The following is a 13,785-nucleotide window of genomic DNA, read 5'->3' as shown; positions in this document are numbered from 1 at the left end:
TCTCTATCAGTTTATCCTTGAGACCAGAATAAACATTTTTTCTGAATCTGAAGGAACTCCCTCCAGGTGTTCTGAGATATCTCACTGTCCTCTTTCAATTTTCAGTATACACACTGTCCACATGCACTAAAGACTCCTGAGTACATATTGGAACACAAATGCTTTGATATGATTTATCACATATCTGCTTATATAATATGCAGATGTATAATATTATGCTCAAATTGGGAAGATCACATAAAGGCAAATACAAACATACAAAATGTAAAAAGCCCAAATCTACCCAAGATACTTAAGATGAAGTAGCTTTTGGTTGGTGTGGGTTCATTTGGTTTTCAAAAAGTTGGTTCACTATTCATAAGATTAGGTTACCAGCGTTACACACAATTTAATTTCTTCCAATATGTATTATAGTTCAGTGTATTTTACTTAAAGCTGCTGTGAGAAACTTTCTGCTTGGGTTGATTTTGGTACCCACTGTCTCCTGTACATGCTTAAGTCTGGTTTTCCAAATAAAAGTATCGTTCTGCTTTTGATAACAGTCCAACATTTCACTCACTATGTATATTTACGGTGGAAAAAGGAAAAACAGTCCGTTTCTTTGTGATGCTGCCGATCATCATGTCTTGCATCTAACCCTTAGATATATATGCCTCAGGCAATAAAAATGACAATATAGAAATTTCCGGTTTTGTTGCTAATGGTATTTTTTTTTCAGCTTTTGTAGCATATAGAGAGGCCTTATTGGTAATTTCAGTCTATTTCATAACAAGTTCAAAACTCCTCACAGGAGCTTTAAGTTCTGAGTTTTTAGGATGGGTAGGAGTTGTGAGGCAGCTTTACTACATTCTCAAATTGAATCTATCCTTCGACTGGTTTGCATTTTTGTTCATACAATATTCAAATGCTGTTATTCTAAAAACGTACAGTTATATTTGCTAATTGTATAAGTTTTACGTTTTTATCTCTAAATACTGGTATGTGATTTAGCTGAAGGAAGAACAGCTTTTCGTACATTGTGCTACAGATCAACAAACAGTAGCACAAGCAATGACATTCATCAACTATAATTACAAAGTTTAAGGTGCAATCATTTAGAAACATTAAAAGGGAATCAGCACTAACAAATCAAGCATTTTTAGAAAGCTTGAGCTAAAAACTGGGATTACTCAAAATTTGAATGTGCTGTGATTTAGTGCCAGACCATTTAAGGTTGGTCTTATTACAGAGGAGAAAAAATATATCAAATAGTTGGGGGATTATGAAACATGGAGCTGAAAATAGAAAGCAAAATAATGCATTGCTTCTGTTTTTTTTATTTATTGGGAAAAAAATCACAAGATATTGATTAATTAGAGGAAAGACAATGTCTGAAAAAAAAAGAAAAAAAAGAAGTTTCATGAGTTATGGAAATGCATGTATGAGGCTCAAAGTAGCATGGGAAGGGGAGAGGGTATTACATTAGTGAACACAGGTCATGGAGTGAGATGAGATGTTTTTAAGTTTGGCTGTGTGTATATTTGTGCGTACTTTATGCTTGCACAGTGTTGGGGATTAAGATTAGAGTAACAGGTATTAACTGTAAGGTTAGTAAATATTACATGAAAACATAAGCGTGTCTCATATGTTGTATTAGGCTGAATTGATGTTTCATGTTAGCTTGACACCTTAGAACAATAGAACACTATCTTGCAGTGTTATTTGGAACATCATGCTATTACTATTTATTAAAGTTGGAAAGAGACTGCAAGCACTACATATTTTTTGGAAAGCATGAACTTAATGATAGTTATAAACAAAGACAAAATAACACAAGCATTGCATTGTGCCAGTATCATAGAAACACACCTTATAATGAATTGCAGGCGCATTTGCAATCTACAGGTGCACTTTACATCTAAATGCATAGAAATAAGCATATGTGAGGGTATTTCAGAGCTTACTCACCAATTTCTTTCAGTAGATGGGGAAAATGTCAACGTTTAAGCCTAAAGGCAGAGAACAAACAATCAGCACAGTGTATTTCCCTGTTTACAAATATAACTGTTTGTGTCTTTTACATTAAAATCTAACATATGTTAAGAGAGTGCTGTTTAAGAAAGCCAGGTCAACATTAATACTCAAGGCATGTGTCCTGGGAATACCTCTGGAATGATACATCACAATACTTTGGCTACAGCAGCTTCTATAAATACCTCCACTGTCCACCTCCAGAGTAAACTTTCAAGTCTGCTTACTTCCACTGCCTGAGTCTATTTTGGAGAGCTCTACAGGCTTAAGAACTGGGTCCAAATCAAAATGACCAGAACAGCTTTACAGGTTTCCCTATGGTTGGTTCAAAATGTCACAGGCCCCGTTCTGCCTCTGGGCTTCCACCATCCCACAGCTGTGCTTGGGAGGCCCTGCGTGAGTGTCCATGTTAAACCTGCACAGTAGCTTACAGGAGGCATGTGACCTTCACCCTACCTCCAGATGTACTTCATCACAGGCGTCCACAACCAAACAAAGTCCTGCCAACGCCTCATGTGGAATCTGCCGACCCCCGTCCCGTCTATACATCTTTTCTGGCCATCGCCTGGTGAATGAAAGAAGATAAAGCACCACACCTGCAGATGAGATCACAACAGTGTCCGTTTGCATATTATACAAGGTGCAGGTCAAGCGGAAATAAAATAAGCTCTCAAGTGTGCAGTGTAAACAGAGAGAAACGGGGTCACAATGAACACAATCAATTAACACATCCAAAACAGGTTCTATTCAGGTTGAATGGACAGAGATATAAGCTAAATCCTACAGGCTTTGGATTGTGATCTTTAGGGAACACACTATTACAACTATTGACCTGGGCGGCTCTCGAACAATGTGAACAAGAATGCAAAGTATTTCAGTTCTCACAACAAGGGAGCAGTGAATAGGGCAACCTTGATTTTCTCTAAAGCCTGGCAGCCTGTGAAGCGTGCATAATTCAACTTACGGTATGGTGACATAATGAACCATTCCAACTCTCTTTCATTAATATGGATATTAAGGTAGGGGCAAAATGTAAATGTGATTCTATATTGTCATCTTGATAAATGCAATATAACTTTCTTATTTCTGGTGCCAAACATAAACATTTGAATAATAAAGCCCACTACTCCATGATCCGAGCAATGGCCCCAATGACAATAACCCTGCAGTTTAACTTTTGCGGCATTTTTTATTCTTTGGTTGATTAGGTATAGTGATATGAAACTGGATGATTGTCTTGCAGTTCATCAACTGTTGCAGACCTTAATGTTGTTTTTATTGTGGACAATATATCAGGTATCCTATTGTGAGGTACCCTGCCATTCAAAAAAATAGAATAGGCAGATAATAAGTGTAAGCTGTCAGGAGAAGGAGAACAGATGTGCCCTGGAGTCACAGATCTGCAGATCAGGAAATAATGTAGGTCAGCTTTTAGCTTCTGTAAAATGTTGGAGTACAAGGGCTACTTTATGTTTCTGACGAGTCTTCTTCTGATTTCTATCCCTCTGACTGAAGAGAAAGATGTCTCTGCTGTTCAGAGAATGAGTGAGAACTGAAGCAGCGACAGTTCAGAGCGATGAGCCTCAGCATCGACAATAGGAACAGCTGTAATGAGGAGAGGGTGGGGGTGTAATTCTGGAAGATTCTGCAGGAATCTTACGAGTGGACCCCATTTCATTCGTTTATTGTGGGGGGACTGATTCTCTTAGCAAGGTGCTTAGCCTTCCCTGTCAAAGCCAAAAACTACACTCTGTGGTTGGGACTTACGGCTTTTATGGTGAGTTATCTGGCTATCACTGAAGTGCATCTGCTTGGTTGTCATAATTAATATGTAGGGGAATGTATGGTGCCTCAGAATGTGTCTTGTTGACTTGACGATGATCCATTTTCTTGTCATACGAGTAGCTAAGCTATGTAGCTGCGAGCCTGCTTCACACCATCTGTAAATATAAATGTGATTATGCTGATGAGCTAAGCGAACCATGTTATTAATAAGCTCTTATCTTCATAACAGTGTACTTACATTGAGGTCACATGTAAACTGAAGCTCTATGCTTATCGACGTCTGCTGGATTAGTAGAAAAAACAACTAATTTAGCTTCATAACGTTAGCATTGCTAACTGCTGCTTGTTAGCGTTAGCTCGGTCAAAGGTGGCCAGTGGAATAAAGGTACACATTTAACCAAGAACACGGGTCGATTACCAATGCTTTCACTTATTACACGTCCAAACAGCCATTGTCATTCAATTATCTGTCACATGCACTGTCACAGCTACATTTTCTTGAGCGAACATTCAGTCGCAGGCGAGGTGCGTCCGATCAGTGTTCATATTCATCTATCTATTACAAGCTAACTTGAAGTGAACAGTGATGCTAGCCTGCCCTGCTCCCTCAATGACATCTCTTTGTGTTGTGCAATCTGTTAACCGTCCTGTCAACACAATTTAGCTCATCCATACAATGTTACATGCAATTCAATGTGAAAACGCAAATGTTTTTTTTATTACAGATCCAATGACTGTCATGGGCTGACAGCTTCACATCACTGCAAAGATGTCAAGTAAGGAGCTGGGAGTTGTTTTTATAGGTTTGATAGTGAGCTCTGTAGGTGGCCACTGAAAAAAAAAATTATTTTTTTTTTGATTATTATTATTCAGGAAAAAGTCAGAATTCTGACTTTTTTCTAGGAATTCTGATTTAAATCCCGGGGGGGGGGGGGGGGGGGGGGGGATAAGGTCCAATATATTTTCAATTATTATTATTATGAGAAAAAAGTCAGAATTCTGACCTTAATCTCCGAATTCTGACCTTAATCTCCGAATTCTGACCTTAATCTCAGAATTCTAACTTTAATCTCAGAATCCTGACTTTTTTCACAGAATTCTGACTTTATTCTCAGAACAGTAATAATAAAGAAATATATATTGGACCTTAATTTTTTTTTTTTTCAGTGGCCCTAATCCTCTTCCGTAGTAGATGATATCTCCTATGTGCAATGATAAATCCAATCTGCTGTTTTGATGGATGCAGGTTTAGTAGGAAAACAAAAACATTGCAATGTCAAAGTAAAGTAAATATAGAAGAAAACATATCAAGGTTTTCTTTATGAGACATCAATGGAAAATATGATGGGTTTTCCGGCTGGGAGGATTTATTTTTTTTTGTCTTATTTTTATCAAGCCTATAACGACATGTCTGAAAACTTTTCTGTCACAATAGAAAGACCATCCTATGCCCCTCCTCCTCCCCCTGCCCCTACAACTGTAAGTATTCATATCGAATATGGAACCTACAGAAGCCCTAAGCAGACATGCATCATTACATTTTATTAATTTATAATGCGTAATCTTAGTTGTTTTTCTAAGCATCTCAACTAATTTATCTCGCCATCTGCATGAAGATGGCTGGTTTTCACATGATAATGTGTGCACTGCCATTATGTCAGATCATCATAGCTTATTTCCCCATGCAATAAGAAAGGCAAATAGGACATAGAATCGAACAAGATGAAAGTTTAGTAACATTACATCAATAGTGATAATGTGGAAAAATGCGTAGAGATCTTGAGTGAACTCAAATTAACTAGGCATCACAGTGAAAAGCAGTGTTACTGTTTGAGATGATGAAATAGTCAAGATCATGAGAAAATAACTGAAATCACTCATTGTCATGGGATAACAGAGTGAATTAAATGGATTGATGTTTGTTTACTTAGAGCTTTGGTACAATCAAATATTGTTTGGATATCTAGGTCAAGCTGATGTTGCTGTTAATAGAGCTTTGAAATTCATTTTTTAGTTTATTAAGACATATTTTTCAAAGAGACCAGCTTCATGTTTAATTCACCTCTGCTTCAGTAAATATGATGTCCCTAGAGACCCAGCATGCAAGGCAAGTTTTTTTATTATGCTATCTCTTTGCTCCTTTCATTGGTCCTTCAATTTTTGTTTTGGCTTTCCCTCCTCTTCTTTTATGTCATTTCTCATTCATATCTCTGTCTCATTTATTTAATCAGCAAATGCCCAACACTACCGGGTTTGTGGGGTACAACCCCTACAGCCACCTGGCCTACAACAACTACAGACTTGGAGGAAGCCAAAGCAGCAACAGTCGGGTAACGGTATGAATATCAATATGTTGAAAATTATATATCATGAGACATTAACAATGGTAGAAAATGAAAGGACTAATCTATGTCATCTTTAAGACAGGCCTTCATTTTAAAAGCCAAAAGGCAAGTCTGGGTCATTGTTTCCATCTAAGGTTGATAATGGCCAGCAGCCAAGAAATGGCCCCAAAGTAAGGAAACGCAACAAAGAATCAATATAAGATCATACAACATTAAAAGTTGTGATTTACTCTACAAACTGGAGAAATGAAAACCTGGAGCAGATAATTTACAGTTCAAGACAGATATTTTGCTGGCCTTGTAAAAAAAAGAGTGCAAAAGTCTCTCTGATCATCGACAGCATTTGAAACTCCTACAAGATCGACCTTTGCTTTGTTTGTAGCAAATGAGATTAGATATATTTTTTGTTTTTTCACTGTCCAAAGAGCATATGCTGCAAAACAGTCACCATGAGAAGGAGGACTCATTTCATTTCTGAGACTGAATCTATGTCATCCCAAATTCCCTCTGCTGCTTCCATCACAGTACAGATTGGCTAAGAGTCCATCTGTCAATTCAAATACCACCTGCCTTCAAAAGTCTGCATTTCTGACAGCCATGTTAAGTAACCCATGCCATCAGTGTTGCCATGGCATTGCAGACTCGCTGCTCAGCATGGCTCTGGCCGCTGAGCAGTAATTCAGACACTGCATGCAAGCTGTGGTTGGCTGACTCTGATAATGGCATTATGGGTAAATCTCGGCTTAAGTGAGATTTTTGTTGTGTTTTTTCACACTCTGTACTCGGTACTCTGTGGGGTTCCTGACGCGTGTATGGCTTCAAACTGACATTAATTAAATGAAGTTAATGGAAAAGAGAAGAACGGACTGTGATGCAAATTAATTTATTTGATTCCAAGTTTCTTTTAGGTAGATTTGTTTACAACCATTCACTGCAATGCAGTTCTGATCATTAAACACCATGCCCTAAATGACCATGCCCTGAAGTATTTTTTCTTTCTTTCTTCCTTTCTTTGCATTTTTTACCAGACTTCCTCTGGAATAAATATCCCAAAGCCACCCAAGCCACCTGACAAGCCATTGATGCCATATATGAGATATAGTCGTAAGGTAAGTACATAGTGTGTGACTGCTTCCTTTTATATCATCATGTGCTCTGTTGGAAGACAGGAATGCTTCACTTATTTTTTTTTCAATCAGCTCAGATTCAGTTAGATGTATTTGTTGGTTCAGACACTTACAGCTGTACATAAGGTAGGTGTGAAGGCTAACCTAGCCAAGACTTAGGTAAGACTGTCCACATCACATAGCGGGATTTTAGCCTGGAGAAGGAGCTTAAAGCACACGGCCTCCTCTGGTTTGTGACCTCTCTGCAAAGAGATAACCACTTATAGCCCCTCCAACCCAACCCAACCCCACACCCATGTCTGGTTCTCATCACCAGGTTTGGGATCAAGTAAAAGCCTCCAATCCTGATCTGAAGCTATGGGAAATTGGGAAGATAATCGGTGGCATGTGGAGGGACCTCACTGATGAGGAGAAACAGGATTATTTGAATGACTACGAAGCAGAGAAGGTTGGTTGTTTTATAAGGGATGTTTATTGAGTTTTACTGATGGGTCTCCAACAGTTGTGGGTCCCTCCAGTCATCATTCCTTCCTTTCTAACAGTCCTGAGTTAATCTCCCTCCTTATGTTGCCCTAGTTGTTTCAAACAAGGGTCCACTTGTTGTGTCTGGTTGCCCTCTCTGTTTCCTCGTCATTTCTGTCGTGTTTTCCACTGTAGATTGAGTATAATGAGAGCATGAAGGCCTATCACAATTCGCCGGCCTACCTGGCCTACGTAAATGCAAAGAGCAGAGCCGAGGCAGCTCTGGAAGAAGAGAGCCGTCAGAGGCAGTCCAGACTGGACAAGGGCGAGCCTTACATGAGCATTCAGCCAGCGGAGGATCCAGATGGTAAGGCCACTCAGCTAAATGCTTTGTCTCCCAAGGTTTAGAGCACTGTGACAGAGCTGTGATTACTGCAGCACGACCACACAGAGTTGCCAGTCCGCACACTGAGAGACTGTTATCTTTGTTCCTCCTCCTCCACTGCTACAACCATCCACATGTTTGGTAATGCCACCTTTGAAAAGCAATTTCTGCCTTTAAGTTGCACAATGGAAAAAAAATTAACTTTGTTTTTGCTAAACTGTTTACATTATGAAGGTATTCTTGGCATTGGCTTAGACATAATTGCAAAATTTACATTCTTTTCTCTGTTGTTTTTAAGAATGACGCACACACACGTTAGACACACAACCCAGAAGAATACGTTTGAGTTACACCCACCTCAAGGAAATGATGCTTGTCTGGGGTCTGGCAGGGTTACAGTGGAAGATAATGATGTACAGGAAAACTACAGATAAAACCAATTTCTATTTAGAAACACCCCAGTCTATAAAAATGTCAGAGCTGTTATCCCAGTAGGTTATGTTGTCAACAGACCGCACGTACGTCAGTGATTAAATAAGATTTAGCTCTCCGGGCGGCTACATATTCAGAGTCTGTGGTAATGAATACAGTCTTAAAGAGATCCATCACTAAGCTGCTGCCATAAACCAGTTCTGTTATTAACAGCATCCAAACAGCTCACAGAGATTAAGTGCCGGCTAGCGGCCGACCAAAAGTCAAAATGAAACGAGGGGTCTATGTGCTCGTTTTCGTGAATAGGACATCTGATCATAGTTAATGACGCAAAACAAACTATGCTTGTCAAAACTTTTTGCATGTGGATGGATGTAATGTTATTGGAAAAATATGAGGTATTATTTTGAAATTAGTAAAACACGACAAGTCTTACAGAGGGACAGGTTTTTACTTAAAGAAAAGGTTGAAAAACATAACATGAATAAGATGGAATTCTACTACATTCGTGAACACACTACAATCACACTGTATTACCTTTGACTGTTTTCCTGTTGTGGTGTCAGACCACTAACAGGAGCAGGTACCTTAGAATGGTGGCAGATGAGTCATATCTGCTCTCCGGAAATATCACGCTGCACACACAGGTGCACACGGTGCATAGCAGCACAGGTGCAACACACTTTTAGAGCTTGAAAAACTACACACTGAACCTTTCATTTCTAAAAACTGCATTATGTAATGAATCTGCATATCCAGCTCCACTAGATTAGTCATTGCATTTGTGGCCAATGTCTTCTTCAAATCTAAAAAATGTTTCATACAATTAGTTGCTGTGTAAACAAACATAGATATGAATTTACTTGTATTGAGTACAATCTTGTATATCCTCTTTAGATTCATATTTGCATCTCTTCCTACACCAGTGTTCTCTTTATGAATGACTTTTTAATGCTGTAATTTACTGAACTTTTGTTGAAAAGTTTATTTTGCCTGAAACACATTGTTTTTCATAAAAAATGTCAATGAGGCCTATTTGTGGTCTTATGTTCAGTTATATTCTTTTACCTGACTATGTATTGAAGCTGTGTACATGTACTGTTCTGTCTTTACATCCAAAGCCTGAGAGAAGGAGGGGCACGGCAAAGAATTCTCAGATATAAATGGACCAGATGATGGTTCTGTAATTCAGGTCAATCATAAGCTGCACTCAGAGTTGCACAAATTTGAAGCTGTGTATTTCTCTGAATGCATCTCAAAATTACATTAAATAAAACAACCAATTTAAATCCATCTGGACCTGACTTTTAATCACCACAGAGCATGGAAAAATTGACTAAATGGTTTAGGGATGATTATTGTCTGTAAAACATATAAGTTAACTGTATTTGGATTTTTACCTCCCTGCACCACTGTCCTGTATTTAAATGGTAAAAGAGGTATACATTTAAGACGAAGATAAACATTTGCTGACTGATGAAAATTGCAGACCACATCTGTCCACACACAGTGGGTTATAATTAACTGCTTGTCCAATTCACCTAACAATAACGGCCCTGCTTTGCCTTTGGATGTATTTCGCCATAATGACCTATAATTAACTCTATCTCAGTATAAATATTGAGCAATATCCTCCATGTGTTTATAGTGTCATGATACAGCAGTGTTTGCATCATTCTGTTATGTAGTATTTTTGCTGTAGTCATAGATGGTAACACATCTCTGACCTTTGACAGGTTTGTAAACATTTATTTCCTAAAACAATCAGATGTTTTTTCTGGTCTGCAGATTATGACGACGGCTTTTCTATAAAGCATTCAGCTGCATCCCGTTTCCAACGCAACCACCGCCTGATCAGCGAAATCCTCAGTGAGAGCGTGGTGCCAGATGTGCGGTCAGTCGTCACCACGGCTCGCATGCAGGTCCTCAAACGCCAGGTCCAGTCTCTGATGGTGCACCAGGTGGGATTAAAGCTCCCAGTCTTCACATAAATTCACATGGTTGAATTTAGCAAACGGATAGCTTTGTTTTCATGGGTTGAAGTATAATGATGGTGGTGCCTGTTTGTCTCTTATCACAGAGAAAGTTGGAGGCAGAGTTGCTTCAGATTGAAGACCGCCATCAGGACAAGAAACGAAAATTCATAGAAGCCACAGAATCGTTTACAAATGAGCTGAAAAGGGTACGGCATCTTTTACACGGGGCTTGGTCATCACTTACTCGCACGCAAGCTTCATTCTGCATGTTTAACCTAACAGTGTGCAGCTCTGGTTGTGTGCCAGTCTGCGTCTGCCTTACAGCCACCAGCTGCTGCTAACTCCATCCACATGTGCTGGCAATCATATATCTGTCATCGTTTACAATTTGTAGCCCCCACATTAACTGTTGTGTTGAAATGAGATGCAGCACTGTGCAGTTGAATGCACTTTCTACAGTTAACAACAGGTGGCGCCATTCAACCTTTACAAGGCCTTTTACAGTGTGCAGTCTGACTGAGAAGTCAAGACTGAACATGAACTGAGGCATTGTTGTTTAGAACATAAGTATACACTCATTCAGTTACATTATCAAGCTCTGTTATGCAACATTTGCTCTGAGTCAAACCTGCACATGCACGTCCAGTCATCAGTAACCTTTGTGAGGAAGAAAAATAACAGAGTGCGCTGGTTGTTTTCATCCATTCTAATCTTTATTTACTGTACTTAAAGCTTTGCTGTATGAAGGTGGAAGTGGACATGGAGAAGATTTCTGCAGAAATAGCTGCAGCAGAAGACGCAGCCCGCAAGCGTGTTGCAGAGAGAGAGAAGGATGCAGGAGACCAAGGTGCAAGAGAGGCCCCCACCTGTGTCTTAGCAGAGGAAGAAAAACACATTTGTGCAACACATGGCAAAAAGTCCCAGCAAAATCCTCTCAGTGAAAGTAACAGCAAAGATGGCGAGGACACAGAATCAAACACTACAGATACACCAGGTTAGGCTTCTATTTGTGCTGTCGGGTCCAATTAAATCCTTTTTAAATTTTCAGAATTCCTTGCTTTACGATGTCAGCACAAAACATTAAAAGACAGCTTTAGTTCTGAGAGCTTTTTTCTTGAGGCCTATGAGAAATCCCTTATTATTTTAGGGAGAATTATAAAAAATACATCCACATTTTAGTCAAATCTGCAACAATGTTTAACTGTCGAATTCATCCTAACTGAAAAGTTCAGAAATTACATGTGTTATTCATGTGTGTGTGTATTCCAAGGTCATTGGGCCATCTGGCTTTAAAGTGTAGTTTTAAGAGCTTTATATCATTTTTATGTCATCGACTCAGAAAAGCCAAAGGCCCCAGAGGACCTTGAGCCCCATCCAGGAAGTGAGGAGGTGGCATCAGAAGACAAGGAGAGTGTCCCAGAGGGAGCCATGGAGGAGGGCACCAGCGACAGTAACACAGGCTCAGAGACCACCTCTGCTCAGACAGAAGATGCTCCTACAAGTGAGCCATCAGAGGGGCCAAGCAAAGCAAAAGCAGCTCACTGAGTCCTACACCTGACTGTCAACCACCAGCGGGATGTCCTCTGATAATATGTATTGCACAGTATCATGTCACTTTGTTAAAGTATATGAAGAGCATCAGATGGGCTCAGTTTTAAACAGTCAATGTTTGACGACACAAAGAAATGCCCTAAATACAAATCAATGAAAAATGCAAAGCACTTGAATGATGAAGCAGAGGTCAAGTCTTAGGTCAAAGGCTGCTTCGTGTGCTACTAAAGCCCATGTGAAAGCACTATATTGTCTTCACAGGCCTCATTGCCATTAAGTAGTACCCATACAGGCCCTCCTCAGCACATATCGATACATATCTCTCGCACTATGTCTGGCAGATCCCAGATCAGCACCGTTTAAAAATTATATGAAAAAAAAGCTGTCACATGACACAAACATTGTTCAGTGTTAGATTTAACGTTGTCTTATGTATTGTAGTGTCGTCGTTGCTTTCGTCGCTATGTTTGCATGTTGTAATTTTTTAAAGTACATACTTGTGAAGAGTGGAGCAGGAGGCGATTATTTGTTTACTCTCTGTATCAGTATTACAGTGACAGTATTGTCTCAGGAGTTTGCAGTCAGTAGTGGTAGTTATTTTTGTTATTTATTATTAGCCTTTATATGATACTTGTGTATTGGTCACCCTGGGCCTGGCCCTGGTCCATTCACGAGCATATCACATGATCATCAATGCTGTGCAATGCCCGACTACAAGTGTTCTGAAGTTTGCTAGCTGTCAATCAAATCAAAAGCAGTACGCTTAGAACATATCTGTGTTATGATCAATATTGCAATTTTTCAGCAGTAAACTTTTAAATGTACCGTAACTGTGTACAAGTTGTGATGAGGTTTGCTTTTAACATGGATTTTCATGTCGTAAAAAAACTGCTTGAACAACAGTCATTAACATGCAGTCTTAAAATGTTTTTCCTTTTGCATATTTATACCAATAAACTTTTCTACCCTGAAAGAGTTCTCAATCAAATGTTTTACAAAAAAAGGGTTCCTGTGAGCTAACGTTCTCCTAAAGCTAAAATTTATATATATAAATTTCATGTTTTAGATGTCTAAAAGTGCTTGAAGAACATGTGCTTACTTGTAAGCAGTCCTGGTGTATTATAAAAAAAAAACAATGTTCTTCATATTGATGTGTACTGTCAGTTTGCATAAAGCAAGTTTTTCCTTTGCACACTACAGGTAAGGGAAGTGGGTACAATGAGATGGAAGTATTCTGATTTCCTGTTTTCAGTGCAGAGCTTATAACACAGAACATTTTTGCATGCTACAGTATCCAGCAGCACTTCATGACTTAATGAATGACTGAAACCTGATAAGAGATAAAAGCTTGTGCTAATACTACGTGTGATGTTTTCAGCCTCTTATGACATGCTGTTATGATCAGATTTGGCAGTGCTTTAGTTAAATTCTAAGAGATGTCCTCGTAAATGCAGCTTGCCATGTTTGCAACGTGTGGTTAGCTCTGAATCAAGTGAAAGCTACAAACCACAACCGCAGAGAGAGATACAGGTGTGCAGAGGCCTGCATGCACATCTTGACAGAAGTTGGGTGTATAGTTTTTTTTCAAGTGCTCATCTGCTGTCCAGTGAAACAAGGATACAAAACGATGTTTGACAGGAAATGTGACTTAATACTTCAGACTGTTAACACATTTAGAATTTAAGATGGATGTTGCACATGGTGCTGAAAGA

At 39.1% G+C, this 13,785-nt stretch overlaps 2 protein-coding genes across 18 annotated transcripts in view; one reads left to right on the top strand and one right to left on the bottom strand.

Annotated features, from left to right (window-relative positions):
• Nucleotides 1-4,417, bottom strand: part of LOC117816124 (zinc finger protein Aiolos-like) — a 40,270-nt gene extending 35,853 nt beyond the window's left edge. For 2 of the 8 annotated variants that reach the window (XM_034688250.1, XM_034688244.1), the window contains exons 1-3: nt 4,034-4,417; nt 2,467-2,575; nt 1,948-1,988 (exon numbers count right to left, since the gene is read on the bottom strand). The gene's annotated coding sequence lies outside the window, so the exon portion shown is untranslated. Of the gene's footprint in view, nt 1-1,947; nt 1,989-2,466; nt 2,607-3,777; nt 3,951-4,033 lie in introns of all 8 variants that reach the window. The other 6 variants (XM_034688249.1, XM_034688248.1, XM_034688245.1 and 3 more) reach the window with 6 other exon arrangements.
• LOC117816126 (SWI/SNF-related matrix-associated actin-dependent regulator of chromatin subfamily E member 1-like) lies at nt 3,341-13,046 on the top strand. Of its 10 annotated transcripts, XM_034688254.1 has the most exons (13): nt 3,342-3,429; nt 3,526-3,787; nt 4,521-4,571; nt 5,231-5,274; nt 5,869-5,902; nt 6,027-6,131; nt 7,169-7,249; nt 7,584-7,715; nt 7,925-8,096; nt 10,335-10,507; nt 10,627-10,728; nt 11,255-11,516; nt 11,862-13,046. In XM_034688254.1, exons 4-13 carry the CDS (start codon nt 5,243-5,245, stop codon nt 12,065-12,067), a joined length of 1,299 nt encoding a protein of 432 aa, XP_034544145.1. In that variant the 5' UTR covers nt 3,342-3,429; nt 3,526-3,787; nt 4,521-4,571; nt 5,231-5,242; the 3' UTR covers nt 12,068-13,046. The 10 variants fall into 10 exon arrangements, with proteins under 10 accessions (XP_034544150.1, XP_034544145.1, XP_034544151.1 ...); XM_034688259.1 differs by lacking the exon at nt 5,869-5,902 and having other exon boundaries at nt 3,341-3,429; nt 6,027-6,125; XM_034688255.1 differs by lacking the exon at nt 3,342-3,429 and having other exon boundaries at nt 3,498-3,787.
• The last annotated feature ends 739 nt before the right edge of the window (nt 13,047-13,785 follow it).

This window comes from Notolabrus celidotus, chromosome 7, assembly GCF_009762535.1.
Source record: "Notolabrus celidotus isolate fNotCel1 chromosome 7, fNotCel1.pri, whole genome shotgun sequence".
Lineage (NCBI taxonomy): Eukaryota > Metazoa > Chordata > Actinopteri > Labriformes > Labridae > Notolabrus > Notolabrus celidotus.
This window is presented reverse-complemented; position numbering and strand designations above follow the sequence as displayed.

Excerpts from the sequence above, each read along its gene's own strand:
- LOC117816126 (XM_034688260.1), top strand. The coding sequence starts at position 5,874 with ATGATGTCCCTAGAGACCCAGCATGCAAGGCAAGTTTTTTTATTATGC. Across the intron at positions 7,250-7,583 it reads ATATGAGATATAGTCGTAAG|GTTTGGGATCAAGTAAAAGC; the intron begins GTAAGTACATAG and ends TCTCATCACCAG. Across the intron at positions 8,097-10,334 it reads GCCAGCGGAGGATCCAGATG|ATTATGACGACGGCTTTTCT; the intron begins GTAAGGCCACTC and ends TCTGGTCTGCAG.